The sequence below is a fragment of the Hyla sarda genome, chromosome 2 (genome assembly GCF_029499605.1).
Source record: "Hyla sarda isolate aHylSar1 chromosome 2, aHylSar1.hap1, whole genome shotgun sequence".
Lineage (NCBI taxonomy): Eukaryota > Metazoa > Chordata > Amphibia > Anura > Hylidae > Hyla > Hyla sarda.
The window spans coordinates 190,877,058-190,904,490 of record NC_079190.1 but is presented as its reverse complement, the minus strand read 5'-3'; the positions used below and the strand labels follow the sequence as shown (position 1 = coordinate 190,904,490).

Here is a 27,433-nt window from a genome sequence, read left to right as displayed (position 1 = left end):
TTCCTATTTTGCAACCAGTGACTCATGACTTGATGTTGTCTCCTGGCTTCACCTGCTGCAAGCTTCACATTTGATGGATGGCCAGTCTGACAGCTGCCACTGTTGTCAACCACATCAAGTAGATTGCAGAATTGCTGTAGGTTAAAATGATGAGCATTCCCAGAATTCTTTATCGTCTTCTGCATGTATGAAAATATAGTAGAGTTTGGTTTTTATATAGATGTAGGTGTCCACTGAATGTCCATACTGTACATTTGCTGGTAATTTAATTGATAAAGACCATGCAGCTCTTCTCTCCTACCTAAGATGAGCATAAAAAAAAGGACTAGCTCTACTGTCCTGGGATACGATAAAGAGTACCTATCATCAAACCATATTTTCTAAACCAACTCAAATTATGTTCCCTAACTACTCCTAACACCCCTCCTGCCCTTCATTTTTTTCCCTAAAAAGCTCTGTATCATACCTTTTCCCTTGCTCATATTGTGTGAGCTCCTGGCAGTGGGCATTCCCCAGCAGGCACGACATCACTGAAGACTGCGAGAGCTGTGCCCCGCACGCACTTCCTGAGTTTGGTCTCCTGCCAGGCCAGGTGGAGACCAAACTAACTGTTTGACTTGCGACAGGGAACAGAACAGAGCCACCTAGTGGCCAATTTTTCAATCATGTTAAAAACATATAAAGGTTGAGAATTTTAACAGCAAGTACATAGGAAAGTGTCTCATAATTACATAAGGAACAATATATTAAAGTTTAGTTTGGTGACAGGTACTCTTTAAAATTGTACCCTAAGTTTGGTGGCATGAACCAGCATCAATTGCTTGGGTCCCTTTTTTCTTTATGACTGCCTCTGTGTAAATTGATCCTTATTTCAATACAGAGAATTGCTGGTTTTGTGTGTTTGTCCACTGACAATGAAATGATCAGTCTATAATTTTAATGTTAAGTTTATTTAAACAGCGAGTGACAAAATAACAACAAAAAATTCCAGAAAAATTTATTTTATATAAGTTATACATTTATTTGCATTTTACTCAGAGAAAAATAAAAGTATTAGCAAAATTTCTGTCTCCCATGCACTCTCTTAAAGGGAAAAGAGCTTGTTACCTATATAAATTCACCTGTCCACAGAAACAATCAATCAGACCGAACTTTCCACCATGGCCAAGACCAAAGAGCTTTCCAAGGATGTCAGGGACAAGATTGTAGACCTACACAAGGCTGGAATGGGCCATCACCAAGAGCAGCTTGGTGAGACATTTACCACAGTTAGGGTGATTATTTGCTATTGAAAGAGACACAAAAGAATTGTCATTTGCCCTTAGACAGGGACTTCATGCAAGCTCTTACCTTGGGAGGTTTCAGTGATCATGAGAACAGTAAGGAATAAGCCCAGAACTATCCAGGGGGGGGGGGGGGGGGATCTTGCAATGCTCTAAAGGCAGCTGGAATTGTAGTACCAAGAAAACAATTAGTAACACACTACGCTGTGAACATCTGAAATCCAGGAGCACCCGCAAGGTCCCCCTGCTCAATAGAGCACATGTGCAGGCCCATCTGTAGTTTGCTAGGGATGCTCTTAATCATTCAGAGGTTTATCGGCAAACTTCAGAGTTGCCTGTGCATCTTTCTTGAGCAGGGAGACATTACAAGTGCTGCAGGATTTCACTCGTTCGTGTTGTGGTGTTATACCAATTGTTTCCTTGGTGACTATGGTCCCAGCTGCCATGAGATCCCCGACAAGATCCTCCTGTGTAGTTTTGGGCTGATTCTTCTCCGTTCTTATAATCATTGAAACTCCATAAGATGAGAGCGAGATGACAGTTATTTTGTGCTCCTTCCATTTGCGACTTATCGCCCCAACTGTTATAAACTGCTCACCAAGCTGCTTTGATCATGTTGGAGAGTTTGGAATCTGATTGATTGCTTCTTTGGACAGTTGTCTTTTATAAAGGTAACACTCCCTTTAAAGGTAACCTGTCATGTGATTTTACCATATATAATGTGTGGCAATGCGTTATATAGGGTAAAATCTTCTTCCTCACCATCTCCGGGAGACATTCCTGCCCCCAGGGATGTAAAGATATGAAGTTAGAAAGTCTCCCCCCACCAGCCCTGTATGTAGTCCCCTTGGTGTGATTGACAGCCCAGGTACAGCCACGTCATCATTCTGCTCCACCTGCTTAGGCAGAAGAGCAATGATGTGGGCTGTCAATCATGCTGAGGGGTGCGATTACAACTAGAGAAGACGGGAGTAGGTGAGTATAGCTTCTCGCTCAGGGGGCTACTTAAGTGGCTGGCAGGGGAGACTTTCTAATTTCATATCTAACTTCATATCTAACCATCCCTGTGGACAATAGCATCTCCCCAAGATGGTGAGGAAGAAGATTTTACCATATATAATGTGTTGCCACTGTGTTTTTCTGGATTTTTGTTGTTGTGTCTCTCATTGTTCCTATAAACCTACAGGGGTGTGGAAATTTTATAAAATACTACTTGTCTACGGGACTAAAACGGAGCAAAATCTACTTGTCCCATATGACGATCCACTTGTCCAAGCCAATTTTCGCTTTTACACTCTAATTTTTTCCTCCTCGCCCTATAATAGCTATAAATAACTACTATAATGATACTTTTACATTTTTCAATAACATATTCTCTGAACCAAAAAAAAAAAATATATATATACCGTATTTATCGGCGTATAACACGCACTTTTTAGGCTAAAATTTTTAGCCTAAAGTCTATGTGCGTGTTATACGCCGATACACCCCCAGGAAAGGCAGGGGGAGAGAGGCGGTCGCTGCCCGCTTCTCTCCCTCTGCCTTTCCTGGGGTCTAGAGCGCTGCTGCCGGCCCTTCTCTCCCCCTAGCTATCGGCGCCGCTGCCCGTTCTGTCCCCCTGACTATCGGTGCCGGTGCCCCACTGCCGGCGCCGATAGCCAGGGGGAGAGAAGCGGTGCCGACAGCCAGGGGGAGAGAAGGGGCAGTGGCACCCATTGCTGGCGCCGCTGCCCCGTTGCCTCCCCCCATCACCGGTGGCATAATTACCTGGGTCGGGCCGCGCTGCTGCAAGCCTCCGGCGTGCATCCCCTGCGTCGTTGCTATGCACGCCGTGCAGCGCATAGCAACGACTCAGGGGACGCACGCCGGAGGCCTGCAGCAGCGCGGACCCGACCCAGGTAATTATGCCACCGGGGATGGGGGGAGGCAACGGGGCAGCGGCGCCGGCAATGGGTGCCGCTGCCCCTTCTCTCCCCCTGGCTATCGGCGCCGGCAATGGGGCGCCGGCACCGATAGTCAGGGGGACAGAACGGGCAGCGGCGCCGATAGCTAGGGGGAGAGAAGGGCCGGCAGCAGGGCTCTAGACCCCAGGAAAGGCAGAGGGAGAGAAGCGGGCAGCAACGGCCTCTCTCCCCCTGCCTTTCCTGGGGGTGTATCGGGGTATACACACGCACACACGCACCCTCATTTTACCATGGATATTTGGGTAAAAAACTTTTTTTACCCAAATATCCTTGGTAAAATGAGGGTGCGTGTTTTAGGCCGGTGCGTGGTATACCCCAATAAATACGGTATATATATATATATATGTATATATATATATATATATATATATATATATATAAATAAATAAAAAATCGGTGAAGTGAAAATGAAATAGTAAAAGATAATTTAGCAGATTTGGTGGTTTTCTTTTCTACGCCATTTACCTTGTGGTTGAGCTAACATGTTATTTGATACTTTAGACCGGCCTGATTACAGCAATACCAGATTTGTATAGTTTCTGTCATGTTTTACTAAGTTTTGAATTTTTTTAATTGCCATTTTTTGACCCCTGTAGCTTATTTTTTTTTTTTTATTAAAAAAAATTCACATACCAGGCTGTATGAGGGCTAATTTTTTGTGCAATAATCTGTTTTTTGTATTGGTACCATTTTGGTATTGATCTGACTTTTTAATCGCTTTTTAACTTTTTTTTCTGGGATATTGTAAAAATTGCAATTCTGTGGTTTGGTATTTTTTTTTACATTTACATAATATACCGTATGGGATACATAATGTTATATTTTAATAGTTTGTACAATTACGCATGCAGCGATACTAAATATGTTTATTTTTATTATGTTTACGGTACATGTTTTTATATAGAAAAAGGGGGTGATTTGAACTTTTAACATGGAAGGGGTTAATGTGTGTCTTTAACTATTAGTAAAACTTTTTTTTTTTGTTACACTTTATTAGACTTTTAGGAGGAATCATTAGATTCGTCATACAGATCAATAGAGTTCTATTGAACTCCACTGATCTGTGTGCTCTGTGATCCCTTGATAGAGCTTAGTCCAGCCAGGACCTATCAATGCAGAGCCACGGGACACCAGGGAACAGAGGAAAGCCCTCCAGCTACCTCTATTGTGGATCGCCCCCCTGCGATCGCTCTGCGGGGAGGGGGGGCATTCACCCCACTAGCCCACCAGGGAGCATTCACATGTCCATTTTGACAGCAGCGATCTAAAGGGTTAATAGCCAGCTGCGGCAATCATCGCATGCTGGCTATTAGCGGCAGCCCCCAGCTACTGAAATCAGCCGGGGGCTGCAGAGTATGGAGCGGGCAGGAGTTGGGAGCCCGTTCCATACAGTCTGCTGATCACCGCCGCGCTTGTCAGGTCCGGCCCTGCTTGCCCCAAGCAGGGCTAAGGGCCGGAAAAATACACCTGCCCAGCGCCCAAAACTCCATGTCCCAGGCATCGGGGGATAGGAATTCCACATCCCTTACCTACCATTAAAATAATAGTGATCATTTCTTTGTCAGTAGGCAAATGTACAAAATAAGCAATGGATCAAATGCTTTATTCTTCAATATATATAATATACAGTGAATTCAAAAGACCATACATAATTGCATTGAAAAGTGGTATTCTATGGAAGTGATCAACTTACAAAAAATGTCCCCTATGTTTTAATGTATGGTAAACTGAAAATACGTCACAGGAAATCTGGGCTAGATAAGAGTTACCTGTTATGAACATTGGAAGATTTATTTTAGAAAAGCTTAACATCCCTTACACTTAAAACTAGTTATAAAATGATGCTTAAATTATAATTAGTATAATCTATCTTTTGTAGAAAGCAAAGCCAAGTCTGTGCTTTATTGTATTGAAGAAAACAGATTGAATTTCAGTGTCTAGTGTAGGAACAGGAGTGCAGAACTAGTATTCTATCAAACTTCACGTGCCTTTTCTGTGGTTAAACTGGACTCAAAGAAAATCCATAATTAGTAATTAGTTTCTTAACTCCAATATGTATATACATATATATTGCTGATGTAAAGTGCTAAAACATGGAGACAGTAAAAGGGAGATATCTGTGACTACATTATACACTGCTCAAAAAAATTAAGGGAACACTTAGGCAACACAATGTAACTCCAAGCCAATCACACTTCTGTGAAATCACACTGTCCACTCAGGAAGCAACACTGATTGACAATCAATTTCACATGCTGTTGTGCAAATGGAACAGACAACAGGTGGAAATTATAGGCAATTAGTAAAATACCCCCAATAAAGGAGTGGTTCTGCAGAAGGTGACCACAGACAACTTCTCAGTTGCTATGCTTCCTGGCTGATGTTTTGGTCACGTTTGAATGCTGGCGGTGCTTTCACTCTAGTGGTAGCATGAGACGCAGTCTACAACCCACACAAGTGGCCCATGCAGTGCAGCTCATCCAGGATGGCACATCAATGCGAGCTGTGCAAAAAGGTATCTGTCAGCATAGTGTCCAGAGCATGGAGGCGCTACCAGGAGACAGGCCAGTACATCCGGAGACATGGAGGAGGGCAAAAACCCAGCAGCAGGACCGCTACCTCTGCCTTTGTGCAAGGAGGAACACTGCCAGAGCCCTGCAAAATGACCTTCAGCAGGCCACAAATGTGCATGTGTCCACTCGAACAGTCAGAAAAAGACTCCATGAGGGTGGTATGAGGGACTGGTGTCCACAGGTGGGGGGTTGTGCTTACAGCCCGACACCGTGCAGGATGTTTGGCATTTGCCAGAGAACACCAAGATTGGCAAATTCGCCACTGGCCCCCTGTGCTCTTCACAGATGAAAGCAGGTTCACACTGAGCACATGTGACAGACGTGACAAAGTCTGGAGATGCTGTGGAGAACGTTCTGCTGCCTGCAACATCCTCCAGCATGACCGGTTTGGCAGTGGGTCAGTAACGGTGTGGAGTGTCATTTCTTTGTGGGGCCGCACAGCCATCCATGTGCTTGCCAGAGGTAGCCTGATTGAGATCTTCAGACCCCTTGTGAGACCATATGCGGGTGTGGCTGGCCCTGGGTTCCTCCTAATGCAAGACAATGCTAGACCTCATGTGGCTGGAATGTGTCAGCAGTTCCTGCAAGAGGAAGGAATTGATGCTATAGACTGGCCTGACCGTTGCCCAGACCTGAATCCGATTGAGCACATCTGGGACATCATGTCTTGCTGTGTTGTGACATCCTTCTTCTGAACTCTTGTGTAGTTTTGCCCACATAAATTTTGGGGCACGTACACATAGCAACATAAATTATGTTTTTACTAGTACAATTGATGAACTGCCTGATATGATAGAACCAAGAGAACATCTTGTTTTTGTTTTTTTCAAAAAGTGACAGAACGAACAGTGGCCACAGTAGAATGACCCAAAAGATCTCATAGTAAGCCAATTACAGCTTGACTTTTTTTCCACACTTAGGTGACTATGCACCAATTGGTCTCTTAAGTTGGGTCCCCTTCTGAAGGTAATGTTGGGTCTCTTACCAATCACAGGTGCAAGGTCCCTATCAGAGAGATGCAAATTTTTTCTCAAAATACTCATGTTCTTATTAGTGTATCCATAATACAGTGGTTCCCAACCTTTTTTGGCTCGGGGCACCCCTTTTTTGCGGGGCACCCCTACCGAATAATATTCGACACATGACAAAAAATTGCTAAAAAGAAGCAATATACAACACCTATATATCTGTTAGCTATGTAGATTACAGTGCTGCTATATGCAGGACTCACAGGTGATGTCTTCTCTGATCGGTGTTGTTCTCTTTTCTTTTTCTTCTCCATCTGGCCTGGACCATCATGATGGTTTCTTCCAGCCACAACTTTTTACCGCAGAACCTGCAAAAAAAAAGAAATAACATATTAGGCTCCGCACTTTTCCAGCATCATCCTATGTTTTTTCCCACAAATACCTCCAGTCTCACACACACAGTGCCTCCAGCAGCCTCACAGAAATACACACACACAGTGCCTCCAGCAGCCTCACACACATACAAATACCTCCAGTCTCACACACACACACAGTGCCTCCAGCAGCCTCACACAAATATACACACACACACAGTGCCTCCAGCAGCCTCACACACATGCACACAGTGCCTCCAACAACCACCCTCATGCACACAATGCCCCCAGCAGCCTCACCCACATACGCACAATGCCCCCATCAGCCTCACAATGCCCCAGCAGCCTCACACACAATGCCCCAGCAGCCTCACACAATGCCTCCAGCAGCCTCACACAATGCCCCAGCAGTATCACACAATCCCCCAGCAGCCTCACATACACACACAATGCCTCCAGCAGTCACACACACAATGCCTCCAGCAGCCACACACACAATGCCTCCAGCAGCCTCACACACACGCACACAATGCCTCCAGCAGCCTCACATACAATACCTCCAACCTCTCTCCCACACACACAATGCCTCCAACCTCTCTCCCCCACCCACACACACAATACTTCCAGCCTCTCCCCAAATGCCTCCAGTCCCCCTCTCACTCACACTGCCTCCAGCCTCTCCCACACACAAATACCTCCAACCTCTTTCAAATGCCTCCAGTCTTTCACCCACCCCTATTGCCTCCAGCCTCTCACTCACCCCTATTGCCTCCAGACTCCCATCTACCCACCACAATTGCTTTCATACTTCCTTATTGCCTCTAGACTCCCACCCACCCACCACTAACACCTTTTGCCTTCAGCCTCCCACCCAAACGCTTCCAGCTACCCACCCACGTTGCTTCCAGCCTCCTGCCTCCCAGCGCCATTGCCATCATTCATCCCCCCGCCATTGCTACCAAAACAATTTACATATTAGGCTCCGCACTTTTTCAGGATCATCCTATCTTTTTTCCCACAAATATCTCCAGTCTCATGCTTGCAGCAGCCTCACACAGTGCCTCCAGCAGCCTCACACACATACAAATACCTCCAGTCTCACACACACAGTGCCTCCAGCAGCCTCACACACACACAGTGCCTCCAGCAGCCTCACACACATGCACACAGTGCCTCCAGCAACCACACTCATGCACACAGTGCCCCCAGCAGCCTCACACACATGCACACAATGCCCCATCAGCTTCATACAATGCCCCCAACAGCCTCACACACAATGCCTCCAGCAGCCTCACACAATGCCACAGCAGCCTCACATACACACACAATGCCCCCAGCAGCCACACACACAATGCCTCGAGCAGCCACACACACAATGCCTCCAGCAACCCCCCCCCACACACACACACACAATGCCTCCTGCAGCCTCAATACCTCCAGCCTCCGCCCACCCAAATGCCTCCAACCTCTCTCCCACACACACAATGCCTCCAGCACCCCCCAAATGCCTCCATCCCCTCTCCCCCACCCACAAAATATTTCCAGCCTCCCCCAAATGCCTCCATCCCCTCCCACACACAAATACCTCCAACCTCTTTCACATGCCTCCAGTCTTTCACCCACCCTTATTGCCTCCAGACTACCATCCACCCACCACTATTGCCTTCATACTCCCTTATTGCCTCTAGACTCCCAACCACCCACCACCATTGCCTCCAGCCAACCAACCACTCACACCTTTTGCCTTCAGCCTCCCACCCAAACGCCTCCATCCACCCACCCCCATTGCTTCCAGTCTCCTGCCTCCCAGCACCATTGCCTTCATTCATCCCCCGTCATTGCTATTATTCACCCCCACCCCTGCTTCCATTCATCCCCATCCACCCTGCCACTGCTTCAAATGACCCTCCAGCCACACCCACCCTTGCCACTGCTTCCATTCAGTCCGCAGCCACCCAACCACCCACCCCTGCTTCCATTTACCCCCCCACTGTTTTCATTCACCCCCACTGTCCCTACTTCCATTTACCCCTACCCTGCTTCCATTCACCCCCCCATCACCCCACCCTGCCTCCATTCACCTGCCCCATTCCCCCACCACTGCTACCATTCACCCTCCATCCCCCCTGCCACTGCTTCCATTTACCCCCCCCAGCCACCCACCCTTGCCACTGCTTCCATTCACCCCGTAGCCACCCTTCCACCCCTACCACTGATTCCTCTCACCCTGCAGATTGTGATAGGTAAAACTAACAGTCACACATGGGAGGGCAATGACAGGATGCACCTTGATGACATAATGGAAGCATCTAAAAATTTCACTGACGGACATTTTTCTTCGTGTGTGCCTCATGTTCCTCCTGGAGACGGTGCAGTAGCACTGAAACATGTAGAGGGGGCAAATTTGCGAGTATTAAAGTGCAGCCATCATAGAGTTACACTCAGTGGAGTACTGCAGACTCCATTGTGAATACAAACATAGGAGGACGTTGGGCATCCTGCTAATATAATAGGACTGGCATATAATATGATCGCAGCTAGTTTTTAAATCACTTCATATTTTGGTCACATATATTATAATTACTTTTAGTGATCCTAAAAAAAGTTTGGTTTTAGGGGAGGTGTATAAAGGGTCTTTTGTGCCCTGGGCTTTATACCCATGGTATTGGTATATGATGTTTAAGTGAATTCCATGACCTCTCTGGGGGATATTTGGGGATTTTAGATATAATTTCTGCCAGAGTCCAGGAGAGTAGTGACATAGTAGGTGATTCCCTACAGTTATTAAAGGGGTACTCCACTGCCCCAGAGCTGTGAACATTTTGTTCCTAACCCTTGGAGCGGGCGACGGGGGGTCATGACATCATGGCTACGCTGCTCATGATGTCACGCCATGCCTCCTAATGCTGCCATGCCCCCTCCCATAAACTTGCATTGAGGGGACGTGATGTGAAGTTACGAGAGGCGTGGTGTGACATCACGACCATCAGCACCCAGCATTCTAAACGGGGACCCCCGCGATCAGACATGTTATCCTCTACCCTTTGGATAAGGGATAAGATGTCTCAGGGCAGAGTACCCCTTTAATGGAAATGATAAAAATCTCACTCTCCTGTCTCATACAATTTTTTTTGCTATTTGTAGAATCCCCCGTGTAGTCTACATAGATTTCCACTACCTTTTCTTTGTAAGAGCTGAGAGTGAGTAACCCATCACAAGGAGACAGGCTAAGGTTGCATCTCATAGAAATACATTGCTACTTTACAGTGTGAGTTAGCGGACAGAAGATGTATGTCACTGATGAATCACTTGCTGCACTTAGATAGGACTCAAAATGAGTGCAGTGAAAAGACTCTACCCCCGGTTACTGCAAGCCCATCATTGGAAAAGTAAGCTGCATCAGGGAAGCCATATCAGAGAGGAAGAAGAAATCAAGATGGTAGACAATCCAAAAATGGTACATCAGCTAAAATAGGCAAACCTATTTCTTAATGATAAAAAAAATGCCATAAAAAGGCTTCTTTAATCATATTCACTCTAAACCCTTGCATTTAAAGGGACAACATATTGTCTACAGGGGTGTGGAAATTTTATAAAAAACTACTTGTCCACGGGACTAAAATGGAGCAAAATCTACTTGTCCCTCATGACGATCCACTTGTCCCGGCCAATTTTCGTTTTTACGCTCTAATTTTTTCCTCCTCGCCCTATAATAGCCATAACTACCTACTATAATGATACCTTTTATTTTTTCAATAACATATTCTCTGAACCCAAAAAAAAAAAAAATATATATATTTAGGGAAATGAAATTGAAATAGTAAAAGATAATTTTGCAGATTTGGTGGATTTCTTTTCTGCCCCATTTACCTTGTGGTTGAGGTAACATGTTAGTTTTATACTTTAGGCTGCCTGATTACAGCAATACCAGATTTGTATAGTTTACGTCATGTTTTACTAATTCTGAACTTTTTCTAATTTTTTTAATTGCCATTTTTAACCCCTGTAGCTTTATTTTTTTTCCGCATACCAGGCTGTATGAGGGCTAATTTTTTGCGCCATAATCTGTTTTTTGTATCGGTACCATTTTGGTATTGATCTGACTTCTTCATCGCTTTTTAACTTTTTTTTTCTGGGATATTATAAAAATTGCAAATCTGTGGTTTGGTATTTTTTTTACATTTACCGTACGGGATACATAATGTTATATTTTAATAGGTTGTACAATTACGCACGCAGCGATACCAAATATGTTTATTTTTTTATGTTTACATGTTTTTATATAGGAAAAGGGGGTGATTTGAACTTTTAACATGGAAGGGGTTAATGCAGCGGTCTTCAAACTGTGGCCCTCCAGATGTTGCAAAACTACAACTCCCACCATGCCCGGACAGACAATGGCTGTCCTGGCATGCTGGGAATTGTAGTTTTGTAACATCTGGAGGGGCACAGTTTGAAGACCACTGGGTTAATATGTGTCTTTCAAACTTTTATTAAAACCTTTATTTATTTATTTATTTATTTTTTACACTTTATTAGACTGAGGAATCTAATGATTCCTCATAAGACAGATGAATAGAGTTCTATTGAACTCTATTAATCTGTGTGCTTTGTGATCCATTGCTAGAGCCTGGTCCAGCCAGGATCTATCAATGACAGAGCCGGGACAGGAGGAAGCAGAGGTAAGTCCTCCGGCTACCTCCATAGTGGATCGCCCCCCTGCGATCGCGCTGCGGGGGGGGGGGGGGGGGGGGGCGATCCACCCCACTAGCCCACCTGGGAGCATTCACATGTCCCTTTAGACGATGCTGTCAGCTTTAACAGCGGCGATCTAAAGGGTTAATAGCCAGCCACGGCCATCGCCTTATGCTGGCTATTAGCGGCGGCCCCCGGCTACTGAGAACAGCCGGGGGCTGCAGAGTACGGAGCGGGCAGGAATCCCGAGCCCGCTCCATACTCCCCTGTGAGCGCCGCATGCATCTCCCCGTGCAGACGCGCCTCCTCCCCTCAGCTCTCCGAAGCTACAGCTGGGGGGAGTGAAGGCAGAGGACGCAGGTCTGCACGGGGAGCAATAAGCCTCTCATCTCCCCCCACACGTCTGCAGAGCAGGGGGGAGAAGACAAATACACAGCTTCTCATCTCCCCTGCTCTGTTTCGGAGGACACAGGCTGCAGAGTATGGAGCGGGCAGGAGTCGGGAGCCCACTCCATACAGACTGCAGATCCGCCGCACTTGTCAGGTCCGGCCCTGCTTGCCCGAAGCCGGGCTAAGGGCCGAACAAATTCACCTGCCCGGCGCCCAAAACTGCTAGTCCCGGGCGTCGGGCGATAGGAATTCCACATCCCTGCTGTCTACATTGTAATCGCCAATACTTGAATAAGTTTTGCAATTGTATCAACAATGTTAATTTTTATATTTGCATGTATAATTCAGTCATATATTATGCTATCTTCTAGAGAGAAAAGAAGGGTGGATTGCTTAAACTTCTGGCAGGAGCCTCTGCAAAAAAGAAGTCACGTTCTCCACCATCCATTTCACCAACACATGATCCCCAGGCTATGGTAGAAGGAGTTATTCAAGGTGCTGTCGGACTTGAGCTCTCAATGATCAACCATGGAAGAGCAGGGTCATGTCCCATTGAAAGTGAAATGCAAGGAGCAATGGGAATGCATCCGTTACATAGGAAAACTGGCTCCTTAGATCTAAATTTTTCAATTCCATCTCCAGTCAGACAGCCTACTTGCGCAATGGTAGCTGTACGACCAGAACCCAAATCACTGTCCAGAGAAAGGTAAGAACACTTGTGAAAAAAACTATGAACTCAATACATTATTTTAGTTGTCAAGCATGAAGAGTACAGTACAGTCAAAACTGGTATTTAGTTAAAACTGGTTTTCCCTTGTGAAAATTAGTTTTAAATGAATGCCTTTTTGAAAACTAGGATTGACTGCTTTTCTCCAGTGAAAACTAGTTTTGACTGAATGTCTTTGTGAAACCTAGAATTGACTGCTTTTTCCCAGTTAAAACCAGTTTTTACTGATTGCCTTTGTTGAAACACCAGTTTTTACTGAATGCCTTCATACAAACTTGAATATTTATTGAACGCCTTCATACAAACTAGAATATTTACTGAACTCCTTCATACAAACTAGAATTAACTGCTAATCAAAAATTTATGTCAGTTAAAAACTGTTTTAAAGTAGAGAAAACTCGTTTTAAAGAGGTATTCCGGCTTTATACATCTTATCCCCAATCCAAAGGGGATGTGTCTCTTTATGTGGTAATAACTGTGGAATGCTTTTACTGAGCAAAGCAAATCTGAGGTTTTTGTTTTTCGTGACACATTGTACTTTTTAATAGTAGTAATTTTTGTTGATACATGCAGTGGTTTTCAAATTTTTGTAGATTTCAAATTCTATGCTTGTAAGCGAAATAGTCAGGCTAAATAAATCTAGTTATTAGAGATGTCCCAAAACCATTTTTTTTTTTAAACCGAGTACAAGTTAAGATACTTTTTTTACGAACTTGCCAATACCAATTACCGATACTATTTTTAAATGTCATGCAACAGTTTTTTTTTATGGGAAAAAGAGGGTGTTTTCATGATGTTTTTAATGATGGTAGACCTTCCCTGGGTAGGGCTGCGCAGAAGGTCCCAGTGACCCTTTCAGGGGTCTCTGTAACTGTGCCCCGGGGCCTGGGTCTACCTTCCCTGGGTAAAGTGATGTGGAAGGGGTAGGATAGATTGAAAGCATGCAGTACCCCAAAGTCGCCACTTGGCAGTGCCAGCACTCAGAATAGACCCACTTCCAGAGAGGGGGACGAGGAAGCCCCAGTGCCTGTGCCAGAGTGCACTCTTACTGGGTGCACTTGTCTAGGAGGTCCCACTTGAGACCTCCAGAAAGACTTATAAAAAATCCCAGAGGCCTGGTTCTCTGCAGGGGACAAGGCAGCCCATGTACCCGGGCCAGAGTGCACCTTTCCTGGGTAGGCCTGTCCACAAGGTTCCCAGTGAGATCTCCAGATGGACTGCTGAGGGACCAGGCAGCCCAAGTAACCAGGTCTGGATCCGCCTTTACTGGGCACACTTGTGTGAAAGAGGTAATCAAGATGGAAGGCATGCAGTACCCCAAAGTCGCCACGCTTCAAATGGTCCCACTTCGAGAGAGGAGGGACAAGGCAGCCCCAGTGCCCGGTGCAGAGTGCACCCTTCCTCCCTTCCTGGGTACACTTGTCTGGGAGGTCCCCGGTGAGACTTGTAAAAATCCCAGAGGCCTGGTTCTATGCAGGGGGACAAGGCGGCCAATGTACATGGGCCAGAGTGAACCTTTCCTGAGTAGGCCTGTGTGAAAGAGGTAGGGTAGATGGAGAGCATGCAGTACCACCAGGTGGCGCCAGCACTCCAGATGATCCCACTTCTAGAGAGTGCCCTGACCAGAATGCACCTTTCCAAGGTAAGCCTGTGCGGAAGGACCAGGGTGAGACCACAGAGGGAATTTTAAAAATCCCAGAGACCTGATTCTCTGCAGGGGGACATGGCGGCCCCAGTGCCCGAGCCGTCCTCTGGTCGCCATCGCCCTCGGGTGTATGCAGCCAGGGTCCCTCGGGGGGGAAGCAGGATTAGGGAAGGAAGACAGGGCCCCTCACTCTTGTAGCAGATGCACGTTAGACTTCTGGTTACGTGTTTAAAGACAGGTCGGGTGGGTCACTGACATCGTCGCGGACCCCTTGAGCTCCCTTTCCTTCATGCCCTCCCCATCCCTCACAGGCATAAAGGAAAGGGAGCTCAAGGGGTCCGCGACGATGTCAGTGACCCACCCGATGTGTCTTTAAACACGTAACCAGAAGTCTAACGTGCATGCGAGTCAGAGGGTTTGACGCAAAACCCTATGGTGCAAGGAAGGTGGGATCCCGTTTCCGTTGTACAGGCGGCAGGCGCACCACCGGAACTGTACATACAATCAATGGTTGTGTGTAATTAATCAGGTATCAAGCCTATCTCTTTCTATTATATCTATTATATATCTTCCCTGAGAGACTATAAACAAAAAAAATACATTTGGACGTGCCATAAAACTTTCCTTTTATTACCGTACTCAAAGGGTAAAAATCTCCCAACCGTAAAGTAATATCCCAAATCACCAATTACATCATGATAGAAAATTATATTATATATAGTGTAATACATGAATAAGAAGTGATGAACGAGTACATCAGCACAGCAGCGCAGCAATTAAGCAGCACGGGGAGGAGCCACGCTTTTCGCACTACACTTTGTGCTGTTGCTGCCAGCACAATTAACCTCATAATGGGCGCAAGCCCTTACAAATCCGTGCAGGCTCATGTTCAGACTGGCCATGGGCAGGCACGCACGTCTGCTCCAGGCTTACATCCCCGGCAGTGCACACAGGAGGCTCACAGTTCACCAGCACGCAGCAATGGAGGATGAGTAAAACTGAGAATGGGGATGAAGTGACCATGGATCCAGAGTGGTGAGGCATTCAGTGAGGAGACCGAAGAAATGGGATGCGAGGTGACTGGGGAGGGGAGACGAGAATGGGCTAAAGGGGAGGCAGTGAAAAGACAGAGGATGGGATGTGTGAAGTTATTGAAGATGGAGGGGTTGGAGACCGAGGATGAGGGGGAGGGGGGGAAGGGTGTGACAAGATCGAGAATGGGGGTGTGCGGTGCCTAAGGATCGGGGGGGGGGGCGTGAGGAGACTGAGGATAGGTGAAAGGGGGAGTGAAGAAACTGAGGATGAGGGGGTGTGAGGTGACTGGGGGAGAGGGGGCAGTGAGTAGTCCAAAGATGAGGGGGGGGGTGCATATGTATGATGTATATGCGTATGTATGATGTGTGTGCATATTATAGACATGTGTATGATGGATGTATGTGTATGTATGATGTGTATATTGTATATGTATGTATGTATGTATGTATATTGCACTGATATATAGTCATCACAGGATAGAGAGAGGAGTCGGCACTTCTACCTCTAAGCATCCCAGGGTCAGTGCTAATGCATGAGAAGCGGCTAATGCATGTGAAGCGGCAAGACACCGGATGCTGGCTTTGTATGATAGCGGAGGTGCGTATATCCAAAGAACAGTCAGTTCATAAACATCACACAGTAGAAAGAATGAATGAACGCACTCACTGCTCCGGTAAGCTGTGCAAACGGTTTATTCAGTGCAGAGATAAGGTGCTGTCACCGTACTCCAGCTCTCTTGCGGCGTACATGTTCTAAGCATAGCACCTTATCTCTGCACTGAATAAACCGTTTGCACAGCTTACCGGAGCGGTAAGCTCATTCATTCATTCTTTCTACTGCGTGATGCACTGATATATAGTATTGCACTGTTATTCAATATTGCACTATGTAGATCACAACAATTAAGAATACTTGGCACAGAATCTGCACTTGAGATAATAAAACTTAACTTTTAATCTGTCAGTTCAATTAAAATATATTACCATAAACTATATATAAAAAAAAGAAGTAGAAACTATGTACATACATATCAGATATCGACCGCCATCTTTATAGCCGTATTTCAAAGTGCCTGTTCACATGATATGATGATTCACACTCTTATTCAGACAGTACTATGATTTCACCATGTGCACAAATACCTCAGTCATATATATTCTTGTGCTCAATGTCCATATAGATACTACTGATGTTCTTGCAGACTGTATATAATAAAACTAACAATATTACCCTTGAGTATATATTAAAAAAAAGGTAACATCGGTAGTCTCTATATGGACATTGAGCACAAGAATATATATGACTGAGATATTTGTGCAGAATGTGAAGTCAGAGTACTGCCCTAATAAGAGTGTGCATTATCGTTTGGTGTGAACAGGCTCTTTGAAATACGGCTATAAAGATGGTGGTCGATATCTGATATGTATGTACATAGTTTCTACTTCTTGTTTTTTTTTATATAGTTTATGGTAATATATTTTAACTGAACTGACCGATTAAAAGTGAATTTTTATTATCTCAAGTGCAAATTCAGTGCCAAGCATGTTTGTATGAAACACGTGTGTATGTATGATGTGTATTAAATATGTATGTATAATAAGATGTATAATAAGATTTGTGTATATATGGTGTGAGTATATGTAAGTATGATAGATGTCTGTATGTAAGATAGATCACACATCTATCATACATACACCCATCTATTATACACACATCTATAAAACACACATCAATAATACATAAACACACATGTTTGTGGTCTGGGGGAGGGGCGAAGGAGCCTGGAGAGGACTTAGGGGTCTTGGGAGGGGCAGAGGAGTGTAAAGAGGACTTAATGGTCTGGGGAGGGGGGTAAAAGAACATGGAGAGGACTTAGGTGTCTGGGGAGGGGGGGCAGAGGAGTATAGACACTATTTAGGGGTCTGGGGAGGGGTGCAGAGGACCCCCCTAAGAAAGACTTAGGGGTCTGGGAGGACAGAATGGTCTGGAGGAGGATACAGAGGATACCGTATATGGCAGTATTACATTTAGGTGACAGTGTGTGGCAGTATTATATTCAGGAGGTATAGTGTGTGGCAGTATTGATATTAGGGAATAGTGTGTGGCAGAATTAATATCATGGGGTACAGTGTGTGGCAGTATTATATTCAGAGGGTATAGTATGTGGCAGTATTATATTCAGGAGACAGTGTGTAATTGTAACACTCATGTTTCAGTAGAATGGAACACTGATGATATTGGATCCGCTGGACCTGTGTGGTAGATGACTCGGACTGTACCAGGGAGCGGAGTCTAAGGTGCCACTTGTTTTCACCAGAGCCCGCGCAAAGCAGGATGGACTTGCTGCGGCAGGTGGCACCTAGGTCGCTACCCCTGGCACGGCTGGACCACACAGGTGGCTGAGGATATTCAAGACACAGGTGGGATAAGGCAACTCGTGGTCTGGAAAGCAGGAGGTCAGGGCAGGCGGCACAGTAGTTAGTCAGGAACGTAGCAAGTGGTCAGTAGGCAGGCGGCAAAGGAGCAAGGTCAGGTCATGGCGCAAGGGTATGATACATGCCAAGGCAATACACAGTAATGCTTTCTCTAAGGCTATAGGGCAACAAAGATCCGGCAGGGAAGTGTGGGAGGTGGAGGAATTTATCAATGAGCCACAGGTGTTACTTCTCTAATGGGCACACTGGCCCTTTAAATCTTGAAACTCAGGCACGCGTGCACCCTAGGGGACGGGGACACACACGCCAGAGCAGAGAGGCAGAGGCGTGAGCAGAAGAAAAACTAGGTGAGTGATGGGCGGGGATTCGCATGCGGGCGAGTCCTGCGACGCGAGTCACAACCCCGCCGGCAGCAGCAGGTAACGAGACCATGCGCTCACGGCCAGCATGTGCGGCCAGAGCGCATAACATAACAGTACTCCTCCTTTGGTCTCCCCCTCCTTTTAAGATTCAGAAAACTCCTGAGAAGGTCACGGTCCAGGATATTCAGGCTCCAAAATCTCTCCTCAGGACCGTAACCCTCCCAGTCAACCAGAAAAAATTGTATACCTCTCATGGTTTTAGTGGCAAAAATCTCTTTAACTTTGTAGATGTCAGAAGAGCTGGAGACAGGTGTGGGGACAAGATTCTTTTGAGAAAAGCAGTTTATGACAAGAGGCTTGAGGAGAGAGACGTGGAAGGAATTGGGAACACGTAACGTAGCAGGTAGACAGAGTTTGTGGGAGACAGGATACATTTTTTGTAGAATCTGGAAGGGACCAAGGAAGCGAGGACCAAGCTTGTAACAGGGTATCTTGAAGCAGATGTACTTGGATGAAAGCCACACCATGTCACCAGGAGAGAAGGATGGAGGAGGTCTTCTACTCTTATCAGCTTGCGCCTTCATGCGTGAAGAAGCCTGGGATAACGACTGTCGGTCCTGTTGCCAGATGGTGGAGAAGTCATGGACCATCTCATCAACAGCAGGCACACCGGAGGAAACTGGGAGAGGAAGAGGAGAACGGAGATGAAGTCCGCAGACAACAAAAAAGGGAGACGACATAGTGGACTCGGAATCTTGATTATATGAGAATTCAGCCCAGGGGAGACGGTCGACCCAATCGTCTTGGCGAGCTGAAACAAAATGCCAAAGATAAGTCTCTAGGATTTGATTAACCCTCTCCACCTGAACATTGGACTGAGGGTGATAGGCCAAGGAGAAGTTCAGATTGATGTTTGGACGCATACAAAGGGCTCACCAGAACTTAGAGACAAACTGCACACCATGATCCGAAATGATATGCTGAGGAAGACCATGTAAACAAGACATGCAGCAAGAAGTACTTCGCCAGCTGTGGGGCAGAAGGAAGACCTGGTAGAGGAATGAATTGAGCCATCTTGGAAAACCGATCTAGAACGACCCAAATGACAGTGTTATTATGAGATGGTGGCATATTGGTGATAAAATCCATGGCCATATGGGACCAGGGAGTCTCTGGAATGGGTAAAGGCTATAAGAGTCCTGCAGGTCTCTGTCGAGGAGTTTTGTCATGGGCACAAGTTTCACAGGAACGAACAAAATCAAAAACATCACGTTCAAGATGGGGCCACCAGTAGTGCCGGGAGATTAAAAGTAGAGGCTTGTGTATACCAGGATGACCTGCTGTCAAGGAAGAATGACCCCATTTCAGTACCTTGCATCTCAATCTGGTGGGCACAAAGGATTTTCCCGAAGGAACTTGCTGAATTTCAGAAGGAGCGGCAGGAATCAAACATTCTAGAGGAATAATATGTCTAGGCATGGAATCCAAACCAATGACGTCAGAGGACCTGGAGAGAGCATCTGCCCTGATGTTCTTATCTGCCGGAGGGAAGTGGATGAAGAAGTTGAACATAGAAAAGAACAGTGACCACCTTGCCTGGCGTGGGGTTCAAACCCTGAGCAGACTGAAGGTATAGAAGATTCTTATGGTCGGAGTAGATACTGACCGGATGAGAAGAACCTTCCAATAAATGTCGCCATTCCTCCAAAGCTAGCTTGATAGCGAGGAGTTCAAGATCTCCAGTGGAGTAATTCCTCTCAGAAGGAGTGAAGGTCTTGGAGAAGGACCCACAAGTAACAGTCTTGCCCTTGGCGTTTTTCTGAGCAAGAACGGCACCCGCTCCAATAGATGAGGCATCAACCTCCAAAGCAAAGGTCCTCTCTGGATCAGGTCTTGTAAGCACAGGAGCAGAGGCAAACGCAGACTTTAAACAGGAGAAGGCCTTGGAATCTTTCCCTACCTTTTACGCCCCAGACCCTTCTTTTTCACCAATCTCGCCCACCGGAGGGGGAAGGGGGAGAAGGCCCAAAGCTACCAGGTATTGTTCACATTGTACTTCTGGTGGCTCTCAGATGCTTATTCCTCAAGTGGTTGGAGCCATTGACCCCGGACATGTCCTTATTGGTGGCTCAATTGAAGGTCTTTATGAACATAGATAGGTTAGATGCAGAACGCCATCTCAATATAGGCACCAAGAGATTTTTTAAGAAATGGAAATCGTTCATAGTGTCCCATTTCGACCCCCCGGGGATGGCTGATATAGTGCGCCCTTTTAGACATACCGTTTGGTATAATGTAGAATCCTTGAGGGGTTGCTTAGGAGCCTTGCAACTACCTGATAGCTGAGTATTGGCCCCGAAAAGGAGGGAACGCCACCTCTGGGGGGTCGATGTCACACGCACTGCTTACCATATGTTCTTAGAGACAAAGGATATCTTTATTATTTCTTTTATAGGGCACGGTTTTTCTTTTTAAAGTACGGGACATGTAGTGGGCGTCTTATAGTTGGTGCCCCGCTGCTCTGAGGGAATACCTCCTACTCCTACTAATTTTATGTCTGCTGTGATCTGTATCCCTTTTAGGGGGGGGGGGCGGGATAGGAATGGTGAATATTTGTTATTACCAGCGTGATTTTTATGTGGAAACTGTACTTTTTTCTACTCATGCATCACTGCACTTTCTCTTTGAATTGTTTTATTTGTTGATAATAATTGTTTCAATAAAAATATATAAAAAAAAAAACAGGAGAAGGCCTCTTCAGCCTCTTGAGGCCAAGACTTAGGATAAGAAGTCTTCTTAGTGAGAGCCATGATTGGAGCAACCAAGGACGAAAAATGTGGGATAAATTGATGATAATAATTAGCGAATCCCAGAAAGCGTTGAATAGCACATAGGCCCAAAAGATGAGGCCAATCCAATAGTGCAGACAATTTATCTGGATCTATCTGCAGGCCCCGATGAGAGACAGATAGAAGATTAGACTTCTCGAACAGGCATTTCTCCAGTTTGGCGTAGAGATGATTCTTCCGTAGTCGCTGAAGAACCAGAGGAACTTGAGTACGATGTTCCTCTAAGTTGGAAGAGAAGATAGGTAGTGGGTAACAGTTCTTGACCGTGATTTTGTTAAGTCCCCTGTAGTCAATGCATGGACTGAGTGAGAAATCCTTTTTCCCTACAAAGAAGAGACCAGCTCAAGCAGGAGAAGAGGACGTACAGATAAATCCCTTTTGTAGATTATCCTGGATATACTCAGCCATAGCTTAGCTCAGGAACCGATAGGGTATATCCTTCCACAAGGAGGAGTGGTACCAGGTAGAAGATCTAAAGGGCAGTCATAAGGACAATGTGGAGACAGAGAATCAGCCTGTTTCTTGCAGAATACATCAGAGAAATCTTGGTAAGGTGGCGGCAGGCCAGGTAAAGGAGGAAGACGAGAAACAACTGTTACGCCGAGCGCTCCGGGTTCCCGCTCCTCCCCGGAGCGCTCGCTTCACCTCCTCCGCTGCAGCGCCCCGGTCACGTCCTCTGACCCGGGGCGCTGCGATCCTGCTGCTAGCCGGGATGCGATTCGCGATGCGGGTAGCGCCCGCTCGCGATGCGCACCCCGGCTCTCCTACCTGACTCGCTCCCCGTCTGTTCTGTCCCGGCGCGCGCGGCCCCGCTCCCTAGGGCGCGCGCGCGCCGGGTCTCTGCGATTTAAAGGGCCACTGCGCCGCTGATTGGCGCAGTGGTTCCAATTAGAGTTATCACCTGTGCACTCCCTATATTACCTCACTTCCCTTGCACTCCCTTGCCGGATCTTGTTGCCTTAGTGCCAGTGAAAGCGTTCCTTGTGTGTCCCTTGCCAGTGTTTCCAGACCTTCTGCCGTTGCCCCTGACTACGATCCTTGCTGCCTGCCCCGACCTTCTGCTACGTCCGACCTTGCTTCTGCCTACTCCCTTGTACCGCGCCTATCTTCAGCAGCCAGAGAGGTGAGCCGTTGCTAGTGGATACGACCTGGTCACTACCGCCGCAGCAAGACCATCCCGCTTTGCGGCGGGCTCTGGTGAAAACCAGTAGTGGCTTAGAACCGGTCCACTAGCACGGTCCACGCCAATCCCTCTCTGGCACAGAGGGTCCACTACCTGCCAGCCGGCATCGTGACAGTAGATCCGGCCATGGATCCCGCTGAAGTTCCTCTGCCAGTTGTCGCTGACCTCACCACGGTGGTCGCCCAGCAGTCACAACAGATTGCGCAACAAGGCCAACAGCTGTCTCAACTGACCGTTATGCTACAACAGTTGCTACCACAGCTTCAGCAGTCATCTCCTCCGCCAGCTCCTGCACCTCCTCCGCAGCGAGTGGCCGCTCCTGGGATACGCTTATCCTTGCCGGATAAGTTTGATGGGGACTCTAAGTTTTGCCGTGGCTTCCTTTCCCAATGTTCCCTGCATCTGGAGATGATGTCGGACCTGTTTCCCACTGAAAGGTCTAAGGTGGCTTTCGTAGTCAGTCTTCTGTCCGGAAAAGCCCTGTCATGGGCCACACCGCTCTGGGACCGCAATGACCCCGTCACTGCCTCAGTACACTCCTTCTTCTCGGAAATCCGAAGTGTCTTTGAGGAACCTGCCCGAGCCTCTTCTGCTGAGACTGCCCTGTTGAACCTGGTCCAGGGTAATTCTTCCGTTGGCGAGTATGCCGTACAATTCCGTACACTTGCTTCAGAATTGTCCTGGAATAATGAGGCCCTCTGCGCGACCTTCAAAAAAGGCCTATCCAGCAACATTAAAGATGTTCTGGCCGCACGAGAAATTCCTGCTAATCTACATGAACTTATTCACCTAGCCACTCGCATTGACATGCGTTTTTCTGAAAGGCGTCAGGAACTCCGCCAAGATATGGACTCTGTTCGCACGAGGCGTTTCGTCTCCTCGGCTCCTCTCTCCTCTGGTCCCCTGCAATCTGTTCCTGTGCCTCCCGCCGTGGAGGCTATGCAGGTCGACCGGTCTCGCCTGACACCTCAAGAGAGGACACGACGCCGTATGGAGAACCTCTGCCTGTACTGTGCTAGTACCGAACACTTCCTGAGGGATTGTCCTATCCGTCCTCCCCGCCTGGAAAGACGTACGCTGACTCCGCACAAAGGTGAGACAGTCCTTGATGTCTACTCTGCTTCTCCACGTCTTACTGTGCCTGTGCGGATGTCTGCTTCTGCCTTCTCCTTCTCTACAGTGGCCTTCTTGGACTCTGGTTCTGCAGGAAATTTTATTTTGGCCTCTCTCGTCAACAGGTTCAACATCCCAGTGACCAGTCTCGCCAGACCCCTCTACATCAATTGTGTAAATAATGAAAGATTGGACTGTACCATACGTTTCCGCACGGAGCCCCTTCTTATGAGCATCGGATCTCATCATGAGAGGATTGAACTTTTGGTCCTCCCCAATTGCACCTCGGAGATTCTCCTTGGACTTCCCTGGCTTCAACTTCATTCCCCAACCCTGGATTGGTCCACTGGGGAGATCAAGAGTTGGGGGTCCTCTTGTTCCAAGAATTGTCTAAAACCGGTTCCCAGTAACCCTTGCCGTAACTCTGTGGTTCCTCCAGTAACCGGTCTCCCCAAGGCCTATATGGACTTCGCGGATGTTTTCTGCAAAAAACAAGCTGAGACTCTACCTCCTCACAGGCCTTATGATTGCCCTATCGACCTCCTCCCGGGTACTACTCCACCCCGGGGCAGAATTTATCCTCTCTCTGCCCCAGAGACTCTTGCCATGTCCGAATACGTCCAGGAGAATCTAAAAAGGGGCTTTATCCGTAAATCCTCCTCTCCTGCCGGAGCCGGATTTTTCTTTGTCTCCAAAAAAGATGGCTCCCTACGTCCTTGCATTGACTACCGCGGTCTTAATAAAATCACGGTTAAGAACCGCTACCCCTTACCCCTCATCTCTGAACTCTTTGATCGCCTCCAAGGTGCCCACATCTTCACTAAATTGGACTTAAGAGGCGCCTATAACCTCATCCGCATCAGAGAGGGGGACGAGTGGAAAACGGCATTTAACACCAGAGATGGACACTTTGAGTATCTGGTCATGCCCTTTGGACTGTGCAATGCCCCTGCCGTCTTCCAAGACTTTGTCAATGAAATTTTTCGTGATCTATTATACTCCTGTGTTGTGGTATATCTGGACGATATCCTAATTTTTTCTGCCAATCTAGAGGAACACCGCCGGCATGTCCGTATGGTTCTTCAGAGACTTCGTGACAACCAACTCTATGCCAAAATTGAGAAATGTCTGTTTGAATGCCAATCTCTTCCTTTTCTAGGATATTTGGTCTCTGGCCAGGGACTACAGATGGATCCAGACAAACTCTCTGCCGTCTTAAATTGGCCACGCCCCTCCGGACTCCGTGCTATCCAACGCTTTTTGGGGTTCGCCAATTATTACAGGCAATTTATCCCACATTTTTCTACCATTGTGGCTCCTATCGTGGCTTTAACCAAGAAAAATGCTGATCCCAAGTCCTGGCCTCCTCAAGCAGAAGACTCCTTTAAACAACTCAAGTCTGCCTTTTCTTCGGCTCCCGTGCTCTCCAGACCTGACCCTTCCAAACCCTTCCTATTGGAGGTTGATGCCTCCTCAGTAGGAGCTGGAGCTGTTCTTCTACAAAAAAATCCTTCCGGGCATGCTGTCACTTGTGGTTTTTTCTCTAGGACCTTCTCTCCAGCGGAGAGGAACTACTCCATCGGGGATCGAGAACTTCTAGCCATTAAATTAGCACTTGAGGAATGGAGGCATCTGCTGGAGGGATCAAGATTTCCTGTTATTATCTACACCGACCACAAGAACCTCTCCTACCTCCAGTCGGCCCAACGGCTGAATCCTCGCCAGGCCCGGTGGTCTCTGTTCTTTGCCCGATTTAATTTTGAGATTCACTTTCGTCCTGCCGATAAGAACATTAGAGCCGATGCTCTCTCTCGTTCCTCGGATGCCTCAGAAGTTGATCTCCCTCCGCAACACATCATTCCACCTGACTGCCTGATCTCCACTTCTCCTGCCTCCATCAGACAGACTCCTCCAGGAAAGACCTTTGTTTCTCCACGCCAACGCCTCGGAATCCTCAAATGGGGTCACTCCTCCCATCTCGCAGGTCATGCGGGCATCAAGAAATCTGTGCAACTCATCTCCCGCTTCTATTGGTGGCCAACTCTGGAGACGGATGTTGGGGACTTTGTGCGAGCCTGCACTATCTGTGCCCGGGATAAGACTCCTCGCCAGAAGTCCGCTGGTTTTCTTCATCCTCTGCCTGTCCCCGAACAGCCTTGGTCTCTGATTGGTATGGATTTTATTACTGATTTACCCCCTTCCCGTGGCAACACCGTTATTTGGGTGGTCGTTGATCGATTCTCCAAAATGGCACATTTCATTCCTCTTCCTGGTCTTCCTTCTGCGCCTCAGTTGGCTAAACAATTTTTTGTACACATTTTTCGTCTTCACGGGTTGCCTACGCAGATTGTCTCGGATAGAGGGGTCCAATTCGTGTCTAAATTCTGGAGAGCTCTCTGTAAACAACTCAAGATTAAATTAAATTTTTCCTCTGCATATCATCCCCAGTCCAATGGACAAGTAGAAAGAATTAACCAGATCCTGGGTGATTATTTGCGACATTTTGTTTCCTCCCGCCAGGATGACTGGGCAGATCTCCTTCCATGGGCCGAATTCTCGTATAACTTCAGGGTCTCTGAATCTTCCTCCAAATCCCCATTTTTCGTGGTGTACGGCCGTCACCCTCTTCCCCCCCTCCCTACCCCCTTGCCCTCTGGTCTGCCCGCTGTGGATGAAATTTCTCGTGACCTTTCCATTATATGGAGAGAGACCCAAAATTCTCTCTTACAGGCTTCTTCACGCATGAAGAGGTTCGCGGATAAGAAAAGAAGAGCTCCCCCCGTTTTTTCCCCTGGAGACAAGGTATGGCTCTCCGCTAAATATGTCCGCTTCCGTGTCCCTAGCTACAAGTTGGGACCACGCTATCTTGGTCCTTTCAAAATTCTGTGTCAAATTAATCCTGTCTCTTATAAACTTCTTCTTCCTCCTTCTCTTCGTATCCCTAATGCCTTTCACGTCTCTCTTCTCAAACCACTCATCCTCAACCGTTTTTCTCCCAAATCTGTTCCTCCCACTCCGGTTTCCGGCTCCTCGGACGTCTTCTCGGTCAAGGAGATTTTGGCTGCCAAAAAGGTCAGAGGAAAAAATTTTTTTTTAGTAGACTGGGAGGGTTGTGGTCCTGAAGAGAGATCCTGGGAACCTGAGGACAACATCCTTGACAAAAGTCTGCTCCTCAGGTTCTCAGGCTCCAAGAAGAGGGGGAGACCCAAGGGGGGGGGTACTGTTACGCCGAGCGCTCCGGGTTCCCGCTCCTCCCCGGAGCGCTCGCTTCACCTCCTCCGCTGCAGCGCCCCGGTCACGTCCTCTGACCCGGGGCGCTGCGATCCTGCTGCTAGCCGGGATGCGATTCGCGATGCGGGTAGCGCCCGCTCGCGATGCGCACCCCGGCTCTCCTACCTGACTCGCTCCCCGTCTGTTCTGTCCCGGCGCGCGCGGCCCCGCTCCCTAGGGCGCGCGCGCGCCGGGTCTCTGCGATTTAAAGGGCCACTGCGCCGCTGATTGGCGCAGTGGTTCCAATTAGAGTTATCACCTGTGCACTCCCTATATTACCTCACTTCCCTTGCACTCCCTTGCCGGATCTTGTTGCCTTAGTGCCAGTGAAAGCGTTCCTTGTGTGTCCCTTGCCAGTGTTTCCAGACCTTCTGCCGTTGCCCCTGACTACGATCCTTGCTGCCTGCCCCGACCTTCTGCTACGTCCGACCTTGCTTCTGCCTACTCCCTTGTACCGCGCCTATCTTCAGCAGCCAGAGAGGTGAGCCGTTGCTAGTGGATACGACCTGGTCACTACCGCCGCAGCAAGACCATCCCGCTTTGCGGCGGGCTCTGGTGAAAACCAGT

The 27,433-nt window shown here is 47.4% G+C and overlaps 1 protein-coding gene across 3 annotated transcripts in view; it reads left to right on the top strand.

Annotated features, from left to right (window-relative positions):
* The window catches only part of SH3RF3 (SH3 domain containing ring finger 3), a 572,673-nt gene that overhangs the window by 534,830 nt on the left and 10,410 nt on the right, over positions 1-27,433 (top strand). For all 3 annotated transcript variants that reach the window (XM_056556016.1, XM_056556015.1, XM_056556017.1), the window contains one exon: positions 12,619-12,953. In XM_056556016.1, the coding sequence (XP_056411991.1) occupies positions 12,619-12,953 (335 nt within the window). The remainder of the gene's footprint in view (positions 1-12,618; positions 12,954-27,433) is intronic.